The sequence below is a fragment of the Xenopus laevis genome, chromosome 3L, assembly GCF_017654675.1.
Source record: "Xenopus laevis strain J_2021 chromosome 3L, Xenopus_laevis_v10.1, whole genome shotgun sequence".
Lineage (NCBI taxonomy): Eukaryota > Metazoa > Chordata > Amphibia > Anura > Pipidae > Xenopus > Xenopus laevis.
In genome coordinates this window covers 137,945,381-137,969,862 of record NC_054375.1, presented here as the reverse complement: position 1 = coordinate 137,969,862, position 24,482 = coordinate 137,945,381, and the positions used below count along the sequence as shown (strand labels likewise).

General features: G+C 40.1%; 1 protein-coding gene across 1 annotated transcript; it reads left to right on the top strand.

Annotated features, from left to right (window-relative positions):
- The first annotated feature begins 1,947 nt into the window (after nt 1-1,947).
- reep4.L (receptor accessory protein 4 L homeolog) lies at nt 1,948-24,165 on the top strand. The gene is made up of 8 exons (XM_018253511.2): nt 1,948-2,126; nt 12,077-12,149; nt 14,126-14,202; nt 14,978-15,098; nt 19,374-19,487; nt 20,495-20,627; nt 23,326-23,495; nt 23,931-24,165. The coding sequence occupies exons 1-8, from the start codon at nt 2,095-2,097 to the stop codon at nt 23,994-23,996; spliced, it is 786 nt and encodes a 261-aa protein (XP_018109000.1). The 5' UTR covers nt 1,948-2,094; the 3' UTR covers nt 23,997-24,165.
- Nucleotides 24,166-24,482: the final 317 nt, after the last annotated feature.

Sequence of the window (24,482 nt, the reverse complement as noted above, 5' to 3'; positions counted from 1 at the left end):
TAGCCAATAACCCCTTAATGCATAATGAATTTATGAAAACTAGAAAGAAAAGGCACTAGAAAAAAAAAGAATAGTTAAAAGGCCTAAGATAAAAACATAAGGCATAAAACAAAGCACAAAAAATATAATGAAATTAAAACTGTGATTAATTATTGCACATTTAGGTGGGAGGGAAGTACCAGACCAGAAATCATCTACATTATCAAACAATTAACCTGTCTGTTGCTGTAGCAGGCCAGGAGTGTGACAGGGAGGTGAGGTAGGGTAAGAAATCACTGACTGGGAGTCTGTGACCCTCCCTGACTTACTACTTGAAGTTATATGGAGGGAGGCTCTGGTGCAGCACAAACCTACAGGAGGGAGAGAGGAGCTGATCAAGCGCCAAATATCCAAAACGGCTGGTGGTGGGTGGTGCAGCCAGGCTATTACGAGGCTGAGGCAGTTTGACCAACGCAGCTGGTGCCTAAAGTATGTTGCCGACTTTCTGTGACTGCCGGTCAGTCCTTCCTGACTCAGCGGCGCCTGGTATAGGTAACGCGCCACGGTCCCACTTTGCGTCATCATGCGTCCAATGCGGTGTGCGTGTACGCAGCGCAGGTACATATATATTCACTTGGACAGTTCCATGTGGAAAAATTAATGGGGGTGGTGCGGGGCCCCCATTGGTGCGGGGCCCAATTGCGCCCAATCGGTCCAATCGGCCTAAGACCGGCACTGTACCTAGGGTTGCCACCTGACTGGTATTTTACCTGCCAGGCTGGTAAACATTAAAGGAGAATTCAACCATTAACTAAAGAAACCCTACCCAACATACACCCCTCCTAACTACCCCTCCCCGGGGGAAATGCCCCTAATTTTCTACTTAAACCATACCTCCCAACATTTTGGAAGAAAAAGAGGGACAAATGAATTTTTTCCGCACGTAGCGCAGCAATTTTTTGACCACACCCCTTTCTGTGGCCACACCCCCTAATTACCATGTTTGTTTTACAAAATTTGGCAGGTTATGAAAGTTTGAAAATATTTCTCCTTATCTAAACTGTTTTTGTGTCTCAAAATTGTTACAAAGTATCTTATTTGCACCTGTTAGCAGTTCTGGGCTCTCTGCTAAAAGCCAATTAAGTGAGAAACTTTGTTTCTTTTTCTGGCTGTTCAGTACAGAGAAAAGAGGGACTTTCCAGTACAAATGAGGGACTGCGGGTTGAGCTATCAAAAGAGGGACTGTCCCCTCGAAAAAGGGACAGTTGGGAGGTATGCTTAACCATACCCTCCATGCAGATTCAGGGATCGTAGTTCACCGCAGCCACCTTCAGGGTCTTCTTCTGACACTTCGGCAATTTCCGTCCAGGAAAATCATTCAAAAACCATATAAAAATAAACAATGGAGACCAATTGAAAAGTTGCTTAGAATTTGCCATTCTATAACCTACTAAAAGTTAACTTAAATGTGAACCACCCCCCTTTAAGCTTGATCCAAATGTCATTAATAGGGAAAATGAGTAAAAACACAGGCAGGACGGTATTTTTTTCAAGAAAAAGTGGCAACTCTAGGTATACCTGAAAGCATAATAATTGATTCACCAGTGGTACAAAAACACTTTAATTAATGAAACGAATAGCAAGGCTGAGGGAGAGGGCAGAGCATTAGCCATAGCACTGAAAGTAACATGAGGGTTATCTGATCCCTCCATTGCTAACATAGGGCAGCCTGCACAGGCCTCCATCGTGACCAGCTCTTGCATTGCAGAACCACCAGCAGTCCAATAACTGGCACACTATGGGTGATACAAGCTTAGACACGACACAGTTCTGCGTCAGTGAGGCGGGATTCACCTCAGACACACTCAGCTCCCTCAGGAGCCGTTATCCCGAAGGAACCTTGTCCCCATTCTCGCTATTGGTTCCTCCCTCCCGGTATTATAAGGCCGCGTGCGTTTCCTTAGCAACCAAACAGTAAAGCGGGGAGGAGCCTCAGCGGATAGCGAGCCCATTGCCTACAAGTTGTTTTTTTCAAAAGTTTGAGCAGAGGACCCCGCCCACAGGAAGCGGAAGCGAGAGAGCAGGTTGGCAGAGAGTCAGTCAGTGTCAGTGAGGATGGTGTCCTGGATCATCTCCCGGGCTGTGGTGTGAGTAAAGCTGATGTGCTGTCCTGTGACTCGGAGTTTGTATAGAGAATACGTGCTGTGTGGGGTCTGATGGGGCACAGGATATCCTGCCCAGTGATAGGCTCCTCTCCTTAGTTCTATGGCAGAGAATGGAGCTGTGAGACAGGCTGCTTGTCTGGCTATTACACGGGCACTTTAGGGGACACAATAGATAATACGAAAAGGGATTATTCATAATGTGTAGGGGGTTAAAGGAAAACTATACCCCCAAAATGAATACTTAAGCAACAGATAGTTTATATCAAATTGAATGACATATTAAAGAATCTTACCAAACTGGAATATATATTTACATAAATATTGCCCTTTTACATCTCTTGCCTTGAACCACCATTTCGTGACTCTATCTGTGCTGCCTCAGAGATCACCTGACCAGAAATACTACAACACTAACTGTAACAGGAAGAAGTGAGGAAGCAAAAGGCAGAACTCTGTCTGTTAATTGGCTCATGTGACCTTACATGTGGTTTGTATGTATGCAAAGTGAATCTTACGATCTCAGGGGGCGGCCCTTATTTTTTAAAATGGCAATTTTCTATTTATGATTACCCAATGGCACATACTACTAATAAAGTATATTATTATGATAATGGTTTATTTAGATGAAGCAGGGTTTTACACATGAGCTGTTTTACTCAGTGTCTTTTAATAGAGACCTACATTGTTTGGGGGGTATAGTTTTCCTTTAAAGAAAATTACATATATATATATACACACACACCATTTTATATATACACAAACCTTAAGTTTTCCCCTCATTTTACATTGTTGTTTTGTGCCCCCCTCCTATATATTATACACAATACATTTCCCTGATTTTACATGTTTTTATTCCGGTCCCTTAAAAAAAACGCAAAATGGTGGTTATACTCGTATACAAGAGCCAAGAATCTAAATTATACACGTAGAAATGGAGCTTAGTGATGTCATCGGTTATAATTGATCCTTAGTGATGTCATTTTTGTCTTGTGACTCCCCAAAACCTGTGTATTATTATAATAAATAATGTACCCCCTGTTATAAAAGCTAAGGATATCTCAGAGTTCCATGAGTTGTATAAAAACATCCAGCCCAATGCCTCATCCACTTATATTGTCATGGAACTCCTCAATGACTTCATAATTATCATTATTTTGCAATAAGGGGCACATTGTTCTCTATAGAAAACGTTCCGTCCTCCTGCCCTAAACAGCAATTCCCAGTATGAAGCCGACAGCTGTAGTCTGTTGCTGGAATGAGGGGAGTTACAGTCGAACAACAGCTGTAGGAGTTCAGTTTGCTCTTTTAACATTTTGTGATGTATATAAATATCACCGGCCATAAAACGCCTTACAGAAATGGCTTCATGTTACGGTCACAATTGGTGACAGTCTGATATTGTCTGTGCTGTTCTGTGGAGCAAATATGTGTATGAATAATATAAACATGGGCTACACAAGGTTGGACATAATGTAACCTCTTGTGGGAACTGCTGATGGGGCTGGACTTAATGGGCATGTGCAGACTGGAATATGATATATGACCTTACTTATGTTTTGTGACAGGGAGCTGTGTGTGTGTGTGTGTATATATATATATATATATATATATATATAACGCCTTTGGTGTCCACACACGCTATACTCTAGTACACAGGTATAGGATCCCTTATCAGGAAACCTGATATCCAGAATGCTCCGAATTACAGAATGGCTGTCTCCCATAGACTCCATTTTATCCAAATAATCCAAGTTTTTAAAAAATGATTTTCTTTTTCTCTGTAATAATAAAACAGTAGCTTGTACTTGATCCCAACTAAGATAGAATTCTTCCTTATTGGAAGCAAAAACAGCCTATAAGGTTTATTTAATGTCTAAATTACGTAAAGATCCGTTATCCGGAAAACCCCAGGTCCCGAGCATTATGGATAACAGGACCCATACCTGTATTCCACTTCCGGTTGCAATGTCAGAGTTGAGTAGTAGAAGAAAAGCTGTAGCGGCACGCACTCCGGTTCAGTTAAATTTCAGTTTTATTTAACTTAGCTGATACATATTAAAGAGATACTGACACCTGAAATTAAACTTTTTTTTACATCTATTATAATACTGGCTTTGCAAGCTACTTCTAACTTTGCCATAAAGTATTTGCATGATGCTTTTACATTACCTGTCTGATCCCCCATGTTCCTGTATGAGGGGGCTGCCATATTTGTGCAGCAGGAGTCCGTTAGCATTAGAAACTGTAACTAACAGGCTGAGATGGGACAGTCAGGTTGGCAAAGAGTGTCAGTGAGTCAGGCTTAGGAACTTCAACTAACAATTATATACAAAAACAAACCTCTCGGCAAAAAATGATCAACATGACCTATAGGTAACATTTAATGTACATTCATATGCTAAAATTCATTTTTTAGTGTCAGTATCACTTTAAAAGCATCAACGTTTCGGTCCACGGTCTGGTACTTTTGTCAACATATTTAAATATGGTAGTGCATCTTGACAAAGGTCCCAGACCATGGACCGAAACGTTGATGCTTTTAAAATGTATCATCTAAGTTAAATGAAATTTTACTGAACCGGAGTGCGTGCCGCTACAGCTTTTATAGATAGATATATATAGAAAGTAGGGATGCACCGAATCCACTATTTTGGATTCTGCCGAATCCTTTGTGAAAGATTCGGCCGAATACCGAACCGAAGCCATGAATATTCTGTAAACAGTGCTTAGTGATGTCATTTCTGTCACATGACTCACTAAAACTTGTGTATTATAATAAAAAAAAGTACCCCTGTTGCAAAATATGAGCATATTAGAAGTCACCTCTGAGATGCATGACTACATGGAAGTCCTCTATAACTTATAATATCCTTATATTTTACAAGAGGGGGTACTTTATTCACTATATATATATATATATATATATATATATATATATATATATATATATCTATATATATATATATATATATATATATATCTCTTTTCATTTATAGTGGTGACATATTCCACAGTGCTTTACAGGGTTTATATTTACATCATTGGTGTTTATAAGCTTAGGTCCCTATCATAAACACCCTAGAGCAGGGGTGTCCAAACTTTTTGGCCAGATTTGGTGAGGTGAAAATGTGTGGGGTCCGACCATTTAGACTGACATTCTTTGAACCATTAACATCATTAAAACTAGGGATGCACCGAATCCACTATTTTGGATTCGGCCGAACCCCCAAATACTTCACGAAAGATTCGACCGAATCCGAATCCTAATTTGCATATGCAAATTAGGGGTGGGAAGGGGAAACATTTTTTACTTCTTTGTTTTGTGACAAATAATCAAGCGATTTCCCTCCCCGTCCCTAATTTGCATATGCAAATTAGGATTCGGTTCGGCCAGGCACAAGGATTCGCCCGAATCCTGCTGAAAAAGGCTGAATCCTGCCCGAATCCCAAAATGAATCCTGTATTCGGTGCATCCCTAATTTAAACAAGGAATCGCGTAGCTGTAGCAGTAATATTTGGGCACATTAGTGAAATGTTGTGTGTGACGGGGTGCTCTCTGTGGTACTGGTATGTCCCAAGTATATTAATTGAGGCATACACAGATTGGGTGTATTGTCTCCAGTGTGGTTACAAAGCAGTTTGCATGTGCCCCATAACCACATAGGATATACGGTGGGGATAATGAACATACAAACTGTTGTGTAAAATAGCCTGTGTGATGGGGGAAAAGAAATAGATTTGGTATAATTTAGTATAGTTTTGGTTTTCTTTTTCCATTTTCATTTGTCCCCTCCCATTTTGTAAAAATGTTACACATCCCACACTGCTTACTGTTTCTTTAAGGTCACACACACTGATCTGATCATAGGAAACTATATTCGGTGCGTGTTTGGAGGGAGAGGCGTCCGATTTCGGCAAAAAGCCCTGGATATCAGTCATCTCATCAATCGGACATCTTGTCAGTTGGACATGGTGGAAAATGTTTTATTGGGTTCTTTTGATCATCGGCAATAAGTTCATGCTGTATTGTCAGATAGAGGTAGAATTCTTATACCTACTGACATATCTGACGATTCAGCTCTTAAAGGACCAGTTCAGTGTGAAAATAAAAACTGTCTAAATAAATAGGCTGTGTAAAATAAAAAATGTTTCTAATATAGTTAGTCAGCCAAATATGTAATATATAAAGTGAACAGATGTCTAATAAAACAGCCAGAATCCAACTTCCTGCTTTTCAGCTCTATAACTCTGAGTTAGTCAGCGACTTGAAGGGGGCCCACATGGGACATTTCTGTTCAGTGAGTTTGTAATTGATCCTCAGCATTCAGTTCAGATTCAAAAGCAACAGATATGACCCATGTGCCCCCCCCCCTCAAGTCTCTGATTGGTTACTGCCTGGTAGCCAGGGTAACCAGTCAGTGTAAACCAAGAGAGATGAAAAGCAGGAAGTAGTGTCCTGACTGACTTGTTATACATAAAATCACTCCAGACTTTATACATTACATTTTTGGCTAACTAAATATATTAGATACATTTTTTATTTTGCACAGCCTATCTATTTACCCAGTTTTTATTTTTAAACTGAACAATTCCTTTAAGGGCAGTGACACACAGGAGATTAATCACTAGCGATAAATCGCTGCTTCTCAGGGCAACTAATCTGCACTCTCCATTAAAAAGCTTTCCCATAGGCAATAATGTGAATCGCTGGTGGTAAAACCCATGTGTCACTTCAATCTCCCAAAATCGTTTGAAGGTTCCTCTTGTAGCGATTTTGGGATACTGGAGAGACACATGGGTTTTACCACCAGCGATTCACATTATTGCCTATGGGAAAGCTTTTTACTGGAGAGTTGACCAGAGAAGCAGCGATTTATCGCCTGGTGTGTCACTGCCCTAAACATTCATAGAGAAAACGAACAGCCTTACAAAAGACAATTAATTGTAATGTGTGTGGCCACTTATAAAAACAGAACAATGGAAAGGTGGCTATACCATGTCCATCCTTTGGCCACGTGGGACAGTTGGTCTGATACTATAGTATTCTTTTCCCTTCCTCAGAGCTGCCCAATATAGATTGGGATTGCCTGCCCAACATATATGCACTAAAAATTGTACAAATCTTTTTGTTTTTATATAATTTTACTGGTACATGTATTGTCAGCTTTAGTCTGCATTTGACTTTTTTTTTTTTGTTCTGCGACTGTTAGGATGTCAACTGCCATCCGGTTGCTTTCGGCCAGATATCGATCGAGACTTTCGGCCAGCTATCAGCAGCTTTTATTGGCCCAGCTTAAGTTTCACACACTGCCTAGTCGTTTATAAGCTCAGTTGACAAAATTGGATCTAACTGCCAATGAATATCTGACACTTAACTGCTGCATGAAGACAGAATGAAGAGAAGCAGATGCAGAGAGAGGAATAGTGAACTTGATTACTTGAATTTTTAATTGATTGCATATAGAAAGGTTCTTATTTCAGTATGCGAAAGCTTATATAAAATTTTCATTTTCGTGATAGTTGCCCTTTAATTTAAAAGTGAACATTTAAAAAAAAAAAATGGCATCATTCTTTCTTAAATGATTTATTATTCTTCTCCCTTTTAGTACTAACGCCTCCTGTCTGGTTTATTTATTAGAACAATTTTCTTATAAAACCATGTTTTATGTTGCTATATGGAGCCGGCATATGGAGCAGGGCCCAGACTGAATTTGACATATAATGCGAACATCTCTTTAATCCGTGCATTTCAGCTTCTTTGTGTCATTACACGTGTGTAATCTATTAATAATGTATCCACTGTCTACTGCACATTCTGGTTTTTCTGGTGCGCAGAGACTCGCTGGTCCGGTCACATGACATTGGGTGTCACTAAGATGTTTTATAAACTGTTTTGTCTCATAATAGCGGGTAAGTGACCTTCTTTCTGGTTATCCTGAAAGGACCAACCCCCCTTACCTCCACACAGGTCCCGTTCCCCAACTACATTAAAGGGATACTGTCATGGGAAAAAATGTTTTGTTTTTTTTTTAAAACGCATCAGTTAATAGTGCTGCTCCAGCAGAATTCTGCACTGAAATCCGTTTCTCAAAAGAGCAAACAGATTTTTTTTATATTTAATTTTGAAATCTGACATGGGGCTAGACATATTGTCAGTTTCCCAGCTGCCCCTGGTCACGTGACTTATGCTCTGATAAATTCAGTCACTCTTTACTGCTTTACTGCAAGTTGAAGTGATATCACCCTCCTCCCTTCTCCTCTCCCCTCCCCCCAGCAGCCTAACAACAGAACAATGGGAAGGTAACCAGATAGCAGCTCCCTAACACAAGATAACAGCTGCCTGGTAGATCGAAGAACAGCACTCAATAGTAAAATCCAGGTCCCACTGCGACACATTCAATTACATTGAGAAGGAGAAACAACAGACTGCCATAAAGCAGTTCCATTCTAAAGTCCTGGCTCTTTCTGAAAGCACATGACCAGGCAAAATGACCTGAGATGGCTGCCTGGGTAGCAGGGTGGGCAGATGCATCTCTATAAAACCAGAAGCCGGCAGTCTAAGGCAGTGGGAGGGGAACCCAACATGAACCAACCTGCAAATGGTGGAGCGAGGTTGACCCTAAGCCTCCCGAACCACGGGTATTGGGCTGACCCGCACATTACTATTCAGCAGCTATCTGGTTGCTAGAGTCCTTTTTACACTAGCAACCAGGCAATGGTTTGAATGAGAGACAAGAATGTGAATAGGAGAGGTTCAGAAAAGAAAGAAAGGTAAAACAGTAACATTATAACCTAACAGAACTGAGGGCTCTTTATTAGGGAAGGACTGTAAAAGAAAAAAGGAAATATCAGTTATTGTATATTTTCTTTGTATTTGTTACAATGGCCGTTTCTTGTTGTTATTGCTGAAGATTCCTTGGATTGCTTTGAATGGAGGTTGAAACCAGTTCCACTCGCTGCTTTAGGAGTGGTTAAAGGGTTGGTTCACCTTTGGGATAACTTTTAGAATGCTAAAGAGAGTAATATTCTGAGACAATTTGCAATTGGTTTTCATTTTTTATTATTTGTGTTTTTTGAGTTATTTAGCTTTTTATTCAGCAGCTCTTCAATTTGCATTTTAAGCAATCTGGTAGCTAGGGTCCAAATTACCCTAGCAACCATGCAAGAGACTGGAATATGAATAGGAGAGGCCTGAATAGAAAGATGAGTAATAAAAATTAGCAATATCAATACATTTGTAGCCTTACAAGTCATTTGCTTTTTAGAAAGAGTCAGCGACGCCCATTTGAAAGCTGAAGAATAAGGCAAATCATTATAAAACTATAAAAAATAATGAAGCATGAAACAATTGAAACGTTGCTTAAAATAGGCCATTCTATAACATACGAAAAGTTACCTTAAAGGTGAACCACCCCTTTAAGGGCAACAAACATCCCTCTGATTTAAAGGTTTGGCCTATTTTAAAGCGCAGTATATTTGTACACCAAGCTAAATAGATTCTTTTTTTTTTTTTTTTTGGTGCTGCTGATCAGAGAGCAAATTAGATAAGTGATAATACGTATTTAAAGCATTTTCATTGATCCAAACACTTGCTGAGATTGATTATCTGTCTCCACCCAACATGTTACTGACATAAGCACTTAATAGTCAGAATGGGAGGGCTTAAAGGTAATTTTAGGCTTTGAGGTTGTAACTTCATCAGGGTGGTTCACCTTTAAGTTAACTTTTGGCATGTTATATAGAACAGCCAATTCCAAGCAACTTTTCAATTGGTCTTCATTATTAATTTTTTTATATTGTTTTTTTAATTATTTTCTTTTTTTTCTTTTTTTTTTTTGACTCTTCCCAGCTTTCAAATGTAGGTCATTCACCCCATCTAAAAAACATGCTCTCTAAGGCTACAAATGTATTGTTACTTTTTATTATTCATCTTTCTATTTAGGCCTCTCCTATTCATATTCCTGTCTCTTATTCAAACCAATACATGGTTGCTAGGGTAATTTGGACCCTAGTTACCTGACTGCTTAAAATGCAAGCTGAAGAGCTGCTGAATAAAGAGCTAAATAACTCAAAAACCACAAATAAAAAATTAAAACCAATTGCAAATCTCAGAATATCACTCTAACTTAAAGGCGAACAACCAAGGGATTATGCAATGATGGTGCACAAGAAAAACATGTGTATACTCCACCCTTAACTGTGTGGGCAGGTTTGTGTGTGTGTGTGTGTGTGTGTGTATATGTATATATATATATAGATATATAGATATATATATATATATATATATATATATATATATATATATATATATATATATATATATAGATATAGATATATAGATATATATATATATATATAGATATATTTCTTTCTTTCTTTCTTTCTTTCTTTCTGGGGACGGAGTAATCAGCTCATCTCAGTGGATCTGCCCTTTCCTGATTCTAAATATTTTGTCATAATACTAGTGTTTACCGGTACTGGGGTCGGCTTATACTCGAGTATATACGGTATATCAATTTAAAGAAATGTGTTACTTAAAATGCATTTCCAGTTTGGTGACTGGTTACTGTTTTATATTTTATGCCTACTTATTAAAGGGCAAGTCAACCTCAAAATAAAAATTTGCCTGATCTAAGCAAATATACATCCATTAAAAATTGTCAGTGTTTTTACAGATGTTTGTAAGAACAATTGCTATTATTTGCATAACTCCTGGTTGTTGTTTTTTTAAACATTGTTAAAGGAAAAGTAACACCAACAAATTAAAGTGTTGTAAAGGAATAAGTATACCATATACTGTTACCCTGCACTGGTAAAAGCTGTGCGATGCTTCAAAAAGACTATTATAGTTTATATAAACAAGCTGCTGTGTAGCCATGGGGGCAGCCATTTAAGATGCAAAAAAAAATGATAAAAGGCAGAGGTTACATAGCACATAACAGATAAGCTCTGTCCAATACAGTGGTGTTTTATTTATGTAACCTGTGCCTTTTCTCCTTTTTTCAGCTTGAATGGCTGCCCCCATGGCTACACAGCAGCTTGTTTATATAAACTATCGTAGTCTTCTGAAGCAAACACGCCAGTTTTACCAGTGTAGGGCAACCGTACTATTTATTTTAAATCATTTGACACACTTTAGATTAATGGTGTTACTGTTCCTTTAGTCAGCTGCCTTATCTTACATTGTTTTGAGTCACCAGGGCAGAGAATAGAAAGGGACAGGCCCTGTTTTCAATAGCAATATATATACAAATAACTAAAAAACCATGAAACATTTATAATGAATGTATACTGCAAAGTTGTTTAAAATTAAGTTTTCTTTTATTAGGCAAACATTTATTTTTTGGGTTGACATTCCCTTATGAGTGCTTCTATGATGTTTGAGGTTACTGTAACTCCTCTACTAAAGCCAGATAGGCGGTAGCTGCCCATATGCTAAATAATTGCATCATTGTGGACCTCACCAAAATAAATTTATTTTTTTACCTGATTTGGCCACCAACACTTTGGGCCAGATCAGGATGATTGTTTTGCACTGGGCCAATCATTGGATCATAGGAGGGTCCTGTGGAATCCCATTGGGAGAGGACACTTACATAATAACACAGTCTTTGCCCAGTGAGATTTTCTAAAGATTTATCAGTCAGATATTAATTGGCAGGCCGTTTGGAGGGCCCATATAAAGGCCAATAAAATGGCAGGTTGCTCTGGAGGTGCTGAGTTTGCAGCGTTTATCAGCCTTTAGATGGCCACTTTTAGTCCGTTCTCAAAACACATTCTCCAGAAATGTTCATTGATAGCTCAGTGGGATCAGTAGACAACCCGAGATGCAGCCTATGAGTACACAAATTGGAGCCTACTACTGTCTATTCATTGTGTCTTTCCAGTATTCAGTCTGTACGTGTCACAGCATTGTGTTTGTTTTGTCACAGGCTCGTCTTTGGCTTGCTGTATCCTGCGTATGCCTCGTACAAAGCTGTGAAGACAAAGAATGTTCGGGAATATGTAAGTATTGTGCATTGTATGGGTTTCCAACCCTCCCAACTAGTGATGTGCAGGCTGGCCTGATACCTGCGGGATCCTTGGATCAGGCGTGTTGTAGCCGACCTCAGCGCAACTTTTGCGGGTCATGGGTGGGATCGCGTTGAGCTCTTCTTCCTGTTCTCCCCTCCTGCGGCGTCGAACTGGCCCGACGGGACGCCAGGGAAAAAACCCGGATGGGCCCCCGCCAGCCCCCCTCCCCTGATCTCCGAGCCCCCAAATAAAAATAAATCGATGCGCCGGTAGCGCATGCACATTGCCATTTACGCACACATGCCGGGAATGCATGGCGTGTGCCAAGAAATTTGTGCATGCACACAGGAGGGGGGCCGGTCTATAGTAACCCTGTGGGCCCCTCCCATGTCCATTCCAACCCTGCCTGTGACCTTACACCCGCGATGTTTGGCTTCCGGCATCCTTTTTTTATACTCTCTCCCGCCGCATAGCCCCTTTTATGATGTCATTAGTGGGTCTATATATAGAGGGAAGGAGGTGAGTGCGGTGCGGGTCAAGTTTTTCTCGATCCACACATCACTACTCCCTACATTATGGGGCAGATTTATTAACGGTCAAAGTGAAAATTTGAATTTTTTTTGGTCAAAACTCTCAAATTCGAATAGTGAATTATCCAAATGTGGTTCGAGCTTCAATTCAGATTTCGAGATTTATCATACTCGGCCCCTTTAAGAACTCAAATTCAACTATTCGCCACCTAAAACCTGCAGAATTACTGTAGAAGTCAATGGGAGAGGTCCAGGGATCAGTTTGGTGATCTTTGTAGCCATCCTGACGTTCAAGTTTTTTTTCAGAGAAAAAAAACTCGAATCGTGTTGTTTAAGTTCGAATCGAGTTTTTATGATTCAGAACGAATTCGATTTGAGTTTTTGGGTCGTTTACATTCGTTCGATTTTAATAATAAATTTTGACTAGTCGAATTTATGAGAGTTGAAAAAACCCGCATGAATTCGAAAATCTACCCTTGATAAATGTGCCTCTACGTCACTGTATAATTACCATCAAGTGATTTCTATCTATATCTACAGTATATAATCAGCCGACCTCAGATTCCATGTAGCTATCTTTTCTGTAGCTGCCCCAATGCCTGCTCAGGATCCTCCTACAGATCATATCAGCATTTATTAGCCGCCATTATTCCCACAATATCTCATTGTTATTCCCTAATCACCTCCTCCCACTCCCGACTTATCTTACTGCGACTAAGAACGAATTTGGTGCGTGTGTGTGTGGGGGGAACAAAGACTTGATTGAGGGGCTGTGTAAGTAGAGACAGTTGGTGTTATTATTATGATTTCACCATTAAAGCAGAACAGTTATGAATTGTGCTGGGCTAACAGCATTCACTTGTTTTGTTCTGGTGATCTACAGTACTCAGCATCGCCTACAATACTGGTCTGTATTTTGTTTTACCCTATATCAATATACAGTCCATGATATATGACATGTATAGTAACATAACATAAACCATCATCAAGGGGCACATTTATCAAGGGTTGAATTGAAAATTAGAATTTTCGAGTTTTTTATGGCCAAAACTGTCAAATTTGACGGTTTGATCCAACCACCCGCATTACCTCCATTCTGAAGGGCCCGCGATTGGATCAGCCCGATATCACCCACCTCAATGTGGGCATATCAGGGAGAGCAACATCGCCAAACGAGCGCATCTCCCTGTGTATGGCCACTTTTTGTCAATGGGAGACGTCCTGGGATCAATTTTGAGTTGTTTTTAGCCTTCCTGACATTTGAGTTTTTTTCAGAGAAAAAAACTAGAAACGAGTTTTTAAAACTCGAAACTAATTCGATTTTTAGTTTTCGGGTCGATCCTATTCACCGGAGTTTAGGAAATTCGATTTTTTAAATAAATTTATCCGCTTAGTGCCTGTTTTTAATCTCTTCTTTATCTCACTGTCCCTTTACAGGTGCGCTGGATGATGTATTGGATCGTATTTGCTCTCTTTATGACAGTAGAAACATTTACTGACATTTTTATTGCCTGGTAAGAATGTTTTCTTCTCCACGGTGCACTGCTACCTGCATATTATTATGCACAGCTAGGGTTGCCACCTTTTCTTAAAAATTTTTTGGGGGGGGCAGGAACAAAAGGGGAGATCTGTGACACAAAAGGAGTGGGGCCACAAAGGGGCGGATCCACAAAAGGGGCGGATCCACAAATGGGGCGGAGCAACACGTGCAATGGCCAGAAGCCTGAAAAAACAGGTATTGAGGGCGGGCCAAGGGCTTTTTTTAAAGGGTATTACAAATTACCGGCAACAGGGTGGCAACCCTATGCCCAGCCCATACACTCGGCCTTTATCTCTGCCATTCAGTATAAGGGCCCTATCCTCTTCTCCGGGGCGACTAATCTCCCTGAACTGCCTTCCCGTCTGCGATTTACATTCTAGCTGGCAGTTTGGGGAGATAAGTCGCTCCGAAGAAGAGATTTGTCGCCGGGCGACTAATCTCCCTGAATCTGAGCTTGTGTCTCTGCCCTAATGAGCCAACGAGCTAGGTCAGCCTAACTTCTCCCTTTTTGTTTGTGAAATTAAAGCTGACTACAGAAAAACTCCTGTGGGATTTTTAGAAGTGTATTTATTAATGATTCCCTATTTGATAAAGACACTTCTAAATATCCCATAGGAATGAGCAGAAAGTGGGTGAGTGTTTTTGTGGTGAGCCCTAATTTCACACTTGGATAAATCTGCCCCCATGTGTGTGATTTTTATCAGCCCATTTGTTTTGGTTCAGGTTTTAATTCATCGTTTTGCTCACAGGTTCCCCTTTTACTACGAGATTAAGATGGCCTTTGTGATATGGCTTTTGTCTCCGTACACAAGAGGAGCCAGCCTTCTGTATCGGAAGTGTATTCACCCTACTCTGTCCTTAAAGGAGAAGGTAAGCAGGGGCTGATTTGCTATAAATATGAATAACACATGACATGACCCACTGTTTAAAATGGTTCGAATGGTTTAAGATTTGCCTACGACAGTGTATTCAGTTATATTAGCCATTGTTAGAAGGAGGAATCAATTTAGGTAACCTTTTTAAATCATCATATATATATATATATATATATATATATATATATATATATATATATATATATATATATATATATATATATATATATATATATATATATATATATATATATATATATATATATATATATATATATATATATATATATATATAATATATATATATATATATATATATATATATATATAGAGGCGCACACTCCAGTTTTTCATGTTGACATAAGACTATATAAGCTCACATAAATACAAGATTTTTGCTTTGCACTAAAATTCTGTTGCTGGTCTTTTTAAATGCTGTATGAAATTTTACCATGAACCCGGGTGATGAATTCAAGTGCTGTGCCATCCTCCTGAAAAATAATATATATATTAAAATTCTTTATTTTTTATATTGTACTTGATAATGCTGCATCATATGTTAACATTAAACATGATACAGCAGTAAAATGTCAAATCCTATGGTGTTGGCTTCCTAAATCCTTGGCATTTTCCGCTTAAAACAGAAGGTATTTTAAGGGACAGTTGTAGTTCTGGATATGTGTGGAGTGCATAGGAGAGATTTAAGAAGGAGAAGACAAATATCCATAGTAAGGATCAGCAAGGAATGGTGATAAAAATCCTATGTCTGGCACTGGCCAGTCATTGAGGTATGCCAGCACACATGTGAAATGAGACCCTTGCAGGCTTCCTTAAAGGCCATTCCACTGATTCTGAGTGAAATCTGAGAGCACAAGATTTAATTTTATTATGCTGACTAACATGAAAAGCCATGCTCTTGCTATAAGATCTAGCAGCGACCCAGAGCCTGCACACTGCACTCTCTGGAGCATTACTGTTTCCATGTTTGCAGACTTTCCAGAAGTGAGGGAATCTGATCATGTGGGCGGCTTCTAGCCAAATGCCTGACACTTTATAGGGAATACACGCTCTATACACCAACTCTATCACATTTTTGTGGGGAGGCTCCACATTCTTTAGAGACGTATTATTATTATAATTATACAGCATACTTTATTTTATGTACCAGAAGTGCAAGGTATATATAGCTAGAATAAGTCTGCCCAGCATTTGTCAGTACAGGAAAACGTTGTTTATATTCGGGGCCAAGTATTAATAATGAGCGAAATTTTTCTTCAAGATTCCTCACAAAAATGAAGCCCATAGAAAAGGGTCAGATTCACCCATCACTAATAAGAATACAGCAAACTACTAGTAAATGCTTGAAAACTGATACAAAATATCGGAGCTCCTTGAATGGTAATTATAGTGTGTTACAGAGGGCAATAAAGTCAACAGCAGGTTTAATCCTGTATAGTCTGGAACCCACACAACTCCCTAAACGGTTTCCTTGTAATGTTTAGAATTTTCCAGCTGTGTCACAGGCCTATGGGTAAGGCCACACAAGGCAACTTTGGGCGACTATTGAATACGCATCGCCACGTGTGCATTAGCGCAGGCGACTTTTCATTGTAGCCTATGGGGAAAAACGCTGAGGCAGTTCGGGGAGATAGTCGCTCAGAAGACGAGTCGTTTATATGCTAGGTGACAAAACCTCACCGAATCTCCTCGTGTGGACTAACCGTAAAGGACATAAATAGGAGTATATTTATCACAGAGTGAAGTTAGAGATCGCTACAGTCTGCAAGAGGAAAAAGCCCCCACTTTCCATTCATTTATATGGGCTTTTGAAAGGCGTATTTATCATTTTCAATAGTTTTTATTGGAGTTTTCAAAAGCATATATACAGGCATTAATGACATACCAATATAGCAAGTCCAATATCCTTATCATTTTAAACCTGTTTCAGTAACTATTACTAACAATGAAATATAACAGTCAAATCTCAAATTTGACATACTGTATCCCTTAGAGTCAGAGTAAGTACACTTTTTAACGCTATATTTATTAAGAAGTTCTATGTGAACATTAAACATATTGTATCTAGTATAGGTCAATCTAAAAACAACTGGATTTGCTGAGTAATCATTGAAGACGTTTCACTACTCATCCGAGCAGCTTCTTCAGTTCAACTGACTGGTGTGGGAAATTCTCGGCATATAAACTCTTCCACCTATCCATTTACAATGGCACATTGTAACTCTTCAAAGAGGTGACATCTGAAGAAACTCACAGAGGTGTTGATTCTGTGTAGTTACTGTGATAGGATTATCCAATGTTAGTTACATAGTTACATAGTTACATAGTTAAATTGGGTTGAAAAAAGTCCATCAAGTTCAATGTGTCATGCAACTCCTAGATACAGGTGTTACTTGTGAGAGTTGCATGAATGGATGTGTGAAGTGTTCTGAATCCGCCGGGGTACAGATGTTAGAACAGCATTGTATGTAGCAGACAGGTGGTGTCGAAGGCCCCCGCCTCTGTTCAGAGATGGTTTCTCCACCTTGACATGAATCGCCTCTTTCACGCCTCGTTCACGCCGAGAACTTCCCACACCAGTCAGTTGAACTGAAGAAGCTGCTCGGATGAGTAGTGAAACGTCTTCATTGATTACTCAGCAAGTCCAGTTGTTTTTAGATTGACCTATACTAGATATACCATGACCTGGATGAATGAAAATCTTCATAGTCATATTAAACATATTGATTTACCTAGAAACCAATCAACCAATCAATTCTTATCTTTTAAACTATAAAAACAAGTTCTGTGTGTCATTCAGATATGACATTGTGTTCCTAATACATATATTAACTGTCAATCCAAGTATTACCAATTAAGCTGTATTTAGTTTTGGACTGTACAACAACTTTCCTGTTTTTACCACAGTGTAGTATCTAATTAGTAAATTTATTTTTATAAAGATCCCCTCAACCTGTAAAATGAGGGATTAAAGATTTCAGGGAGTGGAGTCATTGGTTATCATATGCCACTCTGTATTTGCTAAGACTGTCCATCAATACAAATCCTAAGGAACAGCCAATATATTTCCAGATAGAATGAAAGGCGTATTTATCAAAGGATGAACATTCACTTTCACCCATTTATAGTTTATTCGCTGATATGTTGGGCTAAAACATCAGCCTTCCTAATGGCATCTGATTGTGGTGTGTGGGGAAAAGGTTGGTCTGAATGTTATTGCTCTTTGACAAATGAGTAAAAGTATTTCCAGTGACTAAGAAAGATCACATCTTGTGATATGTATACGCACATTTGTTCTAGCACAAGCACTTGAAAGAGTGGCATCCAGTGTGAGCACATTGCTAGGATAACGAGGAAGGGCAGAAGTTAGGGGTTACTCTTGTCAGAGAGTAAACTGCTTGTAATTGTTGGAAGAAAGGTGCTAGGAAATCACATTTAGTTATTTAGATGTGAGGGAAAGGCAACAAATGTTGTGGTACAATAGCAGTTAAAATAAGGATAAAAAACATGCAGATGAGGATAGTCTACGACTCGCAGTGACACCAATATATCTAATAGGGGGCTCCTTTTGCCTAGAAGATGTATTAGAGCTCACTCTATTAAAATCACCAGACATCCTGTCTCTCTACATGCAGAATTTGTGCCAAAGGCATTTTATTTGTACTGGAAACAGATATATTTGAGTGAGCTCTAATATATCTGCTAGGAAAGGAAGCCCCCCTATAAGTTATATTGGATCTGTCAATGAATATCTGACACCCAACTGCTGAATGAAGAGAAACAGATGCTGAGAGAGGAATAGTGAAGATAAACTTGATTATTTCAGAAACAATGCAGAATATTTGATTGATTATATTTAGAAAGTTTCTTATTTGAGTATGATGAAGCTTATATTAAATTTTCATTCTCACATTCGTCCCCCTTTAATGAACGGATCCAAGCAGGTTGCAAGCCGGCAGCTGTCCTGGTATTCCTATGTACTAGTGCAAGCTCCAGCCTGTACAGCTCTCCCCTCAGGCAGCTCAGCACAGAGTTCCTGTTCGGACCTGTTTTCTTAGAACAACACCAGGCTAGCTGCAGGACACGTGCCTGGGAAATGCAGAATTTAATCAAATGAATCTTTTCTTTGTACCAAAAGCCTGAAGAATGTCCGATTCCAATAACCGAATCTCTTCCATAAACCGTTTTCTATGCATTTATGTATAGACTTCCCTTACACTGCTAATACTGATGTCTCACCTCTCTCTCATAGGAAATAGATTCTTACATTATACAGGCAAAAGAACGAAGTTACGAGTCCTTTGTCAACATCGGACGCAAAGGTTTAAACATAGCAGCCAGTGCAGCAGTGCAAGCAGCTACCAAGGTAATTTCTATAGTATGTGCGTCTGTCCCTGGAACTTACTTCAACCTAACGCTATGTTACTATGTAATTATAAAGACTCAAGTGCTAAGGGGTGCATATTTGTTAAGGCCCTGTACTCTTGCAGGCTGTTGTCTGCATCTTGCCATAAGCAGGTGTTAAATGAGAAATAAAGCCTAACTAAAGAAGTAGCTAGAAATGTTGTACATTGTGTTTTGTGCTTCTGTACAAGCCCAAGGCAACCACAGCCTTTTAGCCGTAAAGATCTGTGTCTCCAAAGATGCCCCAGTAGCTCCCCATCTTCTTTTCTGCTGATTCACTGAACATGCTCTGTGCTGCTGTCACTTACTGAGCTTAGGGACCCACTCACAATATACAGTACACATAGAATAGAAATGTCACAATATAAGTCTGATTAGTAAGTAATACAGATAATTACTACATGGCAGCACAGAAACCAGTGAAATTAGCATCAGAATTTAATAATCAGCCCTGTAGTATCAGCTTATATTACAGACCAACCTAATTTTCTGCTGGATAATTAGTGACGACCCCTAAACTCAGCTTTTCAACAGCTGCTCAGAGCCCACTGAGCATGTGAGTGTCACAGACACTTTCCAAGATGGTGACCCCCTGTGACAAGTTTGAAGTCCTGGATCATTGCTGCTATTGACAAGCTGAAACGTTAGGCTGGTGCAATACATTCAGTTAATAAAATGTGGCATTTTAGCCACATACATTTTTAGGAGTTAGTTCTCCTTTAAAGAGGGATCTCTGTCCGTTTTCCTTCAGGTCTGTAAATCAAATTGCGAGTGAGTGAATTGCTTCTCAGTCAGATCCAGCAATGCACAGAAAATAAACATCCAGACTAATAATTCTTTCTACTGCACTTACATATACAAGTAACTTTAAAACCATTGAATTCATGTAGATTGGAAAGTTGTTTGTAATTTTCTTCCATTCCAGTATTTGCAGTAGAACAATTTGCTGACATACTTTCTCTGTGGCAGGGTCAGGGAGCATTAGTGGGGAGGCTGCGGAGTTTCAGTATGCAGGATTTGCGCGCTCTTCCTGATGACACACCTATACACTACAGAGATGCTCTGTATCCTGATGCGCCGGAACTGCACCGGAGGCCAATTGGTGAGTAGCGGGTTCTTTTTTTCTATAAGGCTGAGCAGACAACCACAGATTAAGACCCATGTCCCATGTGGAGGTTGGTAACTGGCTTAAAGGATCAGTAACACCAAAAACTGAAAGCGTATCAAAATAATAAAAATATAAGGTACTGATAGCATGCACTGGTATAATCTATGTGTTTGCTTTGGAAAGGCTACTATAGTTTATATAAACAAGCTGTTGTGTAGCCATGAAAAAATTCAAGAAAAAATGAGAAAAGGCTCAGGTTACACAGTAGATGACAGATATCACACCATCGTATTAGACAGAGCTTATCGATTATGTGCTATGTAACCGGAGCCTTTTCTCTTTTTGAATAGACCGCAGCTTGTTTATAAAAACTATAGTAGAGTTTCTGAAGCAAACACACAGCTGTATATTATATGTTAATTAATTTAAAACAGGGGTCCCCAACCTTTTTTTGGACAAGGGGTCGGGGGCCAGGAGGGGTCGGCGTCCAATTCGGGCACACCGCGTTAATTGTCCCCTAGGCTCGCCGGCCCAGTTAAAAATTGCCCGCGGCCCGGCTGTTGGGGACCCCTGCTTTAAAACACTTAAATTATTTGGTGTTACTGTTCCTTTACCGTAACATTTACTGCAGAATTAATATTTTTTGCCTACAATGAATGAAACCGTAGCTTCAACAGATCTGTTGCTGGCCTGGATGTGATAAATGATTCAGTATAAAGGATAAAGGTGACCATATACGGGCAGATTAAAGATGCTGATATCAGTCCTTTAGACCGATTCAGCAGCTTATTATCTACACGTGTGGGGGCTCCCGACGGGTCCTCCCGATCAATATCAGGTTAGTTGATGTGGTCCTGTGACCCGTCCGCGCTCATGCGCAGCATTGTAATCCGATCGTTCACGCCCCAGGGCCGAACGTTTCGTTTCAGCCGATATCGCCCAGACATTAGTGGGCATATCGGGTTAAGATCTAAGATCTAATAGTGTATGGCCACCTTAAGATCTGTTCACAAACGTGCCGATCTTTTCCCTGAAAAGGTGGGCGATATTGGGCTAATCTGATCGTTCCGCCCTATGGTCAAACGATCCGATTACAATGATGGGCATACCAGCTGACAGCAACTAGCTGCTGTGGTCCTTCATCGGGGCAGAAAAAAAAATCAAACTTGCCCCAAGATCTGTCCGAATCTTGGCCAGGTATCATTCTGGAAAGCCCGTCGGAGGGCCCCATATAGATAAGAAATCTGCATCTTAAATATGCCCGTGTATAACCAGATGATATCTCAAAGTGTCATGCGTAGTCCATTTATGGCTGCATCCAGATGAGTTTGCGTTCACTAAAGTAATCATTAAAGGACACTTTTAGGCAGTGCCAAGTACTGATAACTATTGCTGCCTTCGGGCCAGTGTTGGACATTGAAAACATGAGTGGTGACTGCATTGCTGCCAAGCTTGGTTAACTCTTTGTGCCCAAGTTGAGCTGCTACTGTCAAATCAAAATATACTAGCAACCTGTCTCTATGACTTAAGCAAACTATAAGGCGCTTAACTTACTTTTTAAGCTGCTCAATGCAGCCTCACATTTCAGACCTTTGCTGCATTGACATCCAGTTTGGGGAATGGGCCTAAGTCGGAATAGACTTGAGCATTGTTTACATTTGTCCTCATCAGAACTTTGACCCACCCTCCGAGCGCATTGTCAGCTACTTAAGACATGGTGGGTAGACGCTGTGTTGGAAACTGTCACAGTTCCTTAAATGAAAAGTTCAGTGTAGAAATAAAAACTGGGTAAATATAAAATAAAAATGTTTCTAATATAGTTAGTTCGGCAAAGATGTAATGTATAAAGGCTGGAGTGACTGGATGTCTAACATAATAGCCAGAACACTACTTCCTGCTTTGCAGCTCTCTTGGTTTCCACTAGTTGGTCAGCCACTTGAAAGGGGGTCACATGGGACATAACTGTTCAGTGAGTTTGCAATTGATCCTTACCATTCAGCTCAGATTCAAAAGCAGCAGATATGACCCACATGGCCCCCCCTTCAAGTCTCTGATTGGTTAATGCCTGGTAACCAATCAGGGGAAACCAAGAAAGCTGCAAAGCAGGAAGTAGTGTTCTGGCTATTATGTTAGACATCCAGTCACTCCAGCCTTTATACATTACATTTTTGGCTAACTAACTATATTATAAACATTTTTTAATTTTGCACAGCCTATCTATTTACCCAGTTTTTATTTTTACACTAAACAGGAAAATAGATCTGTGATGTTAGGGTCTCTCGACAGTATAATGGTTATTCACCACACTAAGGAAGTGGCCCGGGTGCACTGACCTGAGCCCTCAGCACAGGGGGGCGGACAAACCGACGAACCAATATGGAGCAGTCACTCAAATGACGGCAGACTTCCACCAGGCAAATATTCAAAAGTGAAAAGAATTTATTGTGTCCACAGCCTTTAAAAGGGGTCTGCCCATTTGCAGGGGGGGGGTATGGAGATCTGCAGGGAGGCAGCCACATAGTTTATTAAAGGGATAGTGACATGTCCTGATGAATGTGTGTCACTATTGCTTTAATATGAGTTTGAGGAGGGTCATTTTCATGAACCGGCTAAGGAAGAAGGAGGTGTTTGGGGGGGAAACTGGTCTTATGGTATTTAATATTGTTCTGCTTTTGTGTCTCCCTCTTGGCAGGATATCCGACCACCTCTCAAGCTGATAGTGACTCAATGGATGAACGGTGGTCAGATTCTGAAATGGTTGAAACAAGGACGGCAGCGAGGACAAGGGGAGGCATGCCATCGAAATCTCTGCAGAGGAGCCAGAGCCTGCGGGTTTCCAAGAAGAAGGGGCTGAGTCGAGAGGTTAGTGATTGCACAGTATAATGCCTTGGGCTGTCATGGAGTCTTCGGTCTTATAATGCGCAAACTCATCACAAAACAATTCATAGATTAATTAGTGACCTCCCCCAGGTGACTAAAATCAGAGTCCCACAACCACCAATCCCTTTTGGGATATCAATGAACAATTAAAAATAGAAAAACGGTGGACGAGAGTCCAATTACCAATTCATACCTTAACAATGAATAAACCGACTAAATGAATCTTCAAACCATATAATACCCTAGAAAATATGTTTCTATTTCTAAGTCCAATACCCAGGCTTTGAGGATTCACACCCTTACCCTTCATCAAATACACCAGCTTCGACAGTGTGATCAGTGCAGCTTATTCTGATACACCGACATTAGGAAGATGTTCCTCCTGATTTCATTTCTCCCCTCCCCCTCAATTTCTAGGTCTCTACGAAAACAGCCAAACCCAGAGCAAAGAAAAAGCCGGCACAATCAGAAGCTGAAATCTAACCTGGGGTTTCATTGAGTGACTGAGGGAATCTCGCTGTGACTCTTATATGGAGCAAAAACACTGAATTTATGGATGTTCCCACCAAGCATGACATCTGAGGGGCAGGATTCATTGCACTCTGCCATGGAAACAACATGCTTGTGGATGTGTGTGAGTGTGTATATATGTTGTATCGCCCCACGCAGGGCCTTTTGTACAAACTGCTGATACTGAATTCCTGCACCTTTTTCACTGGTTCCAATCCTGTGCCCGACAGTATCAGTTGCCGCAGCCTGTAACAGCTGAGTGGGACAGAAATAATCACACACTCGGCCTCCATTCTTCAGCTCTCTGTATCTGTGTCTCCCTCATTCCTTTCCCTTCTTACTGTCCCTTCTGCTGCTTTCCCAGGATATGCCGCACTCCTGTCTATTTCAGGAGCAGAGCCAAATCAATGCACATTCTGTTTTTTTTTTTCTACAGGGAACAAAATGGGACAATGTCTG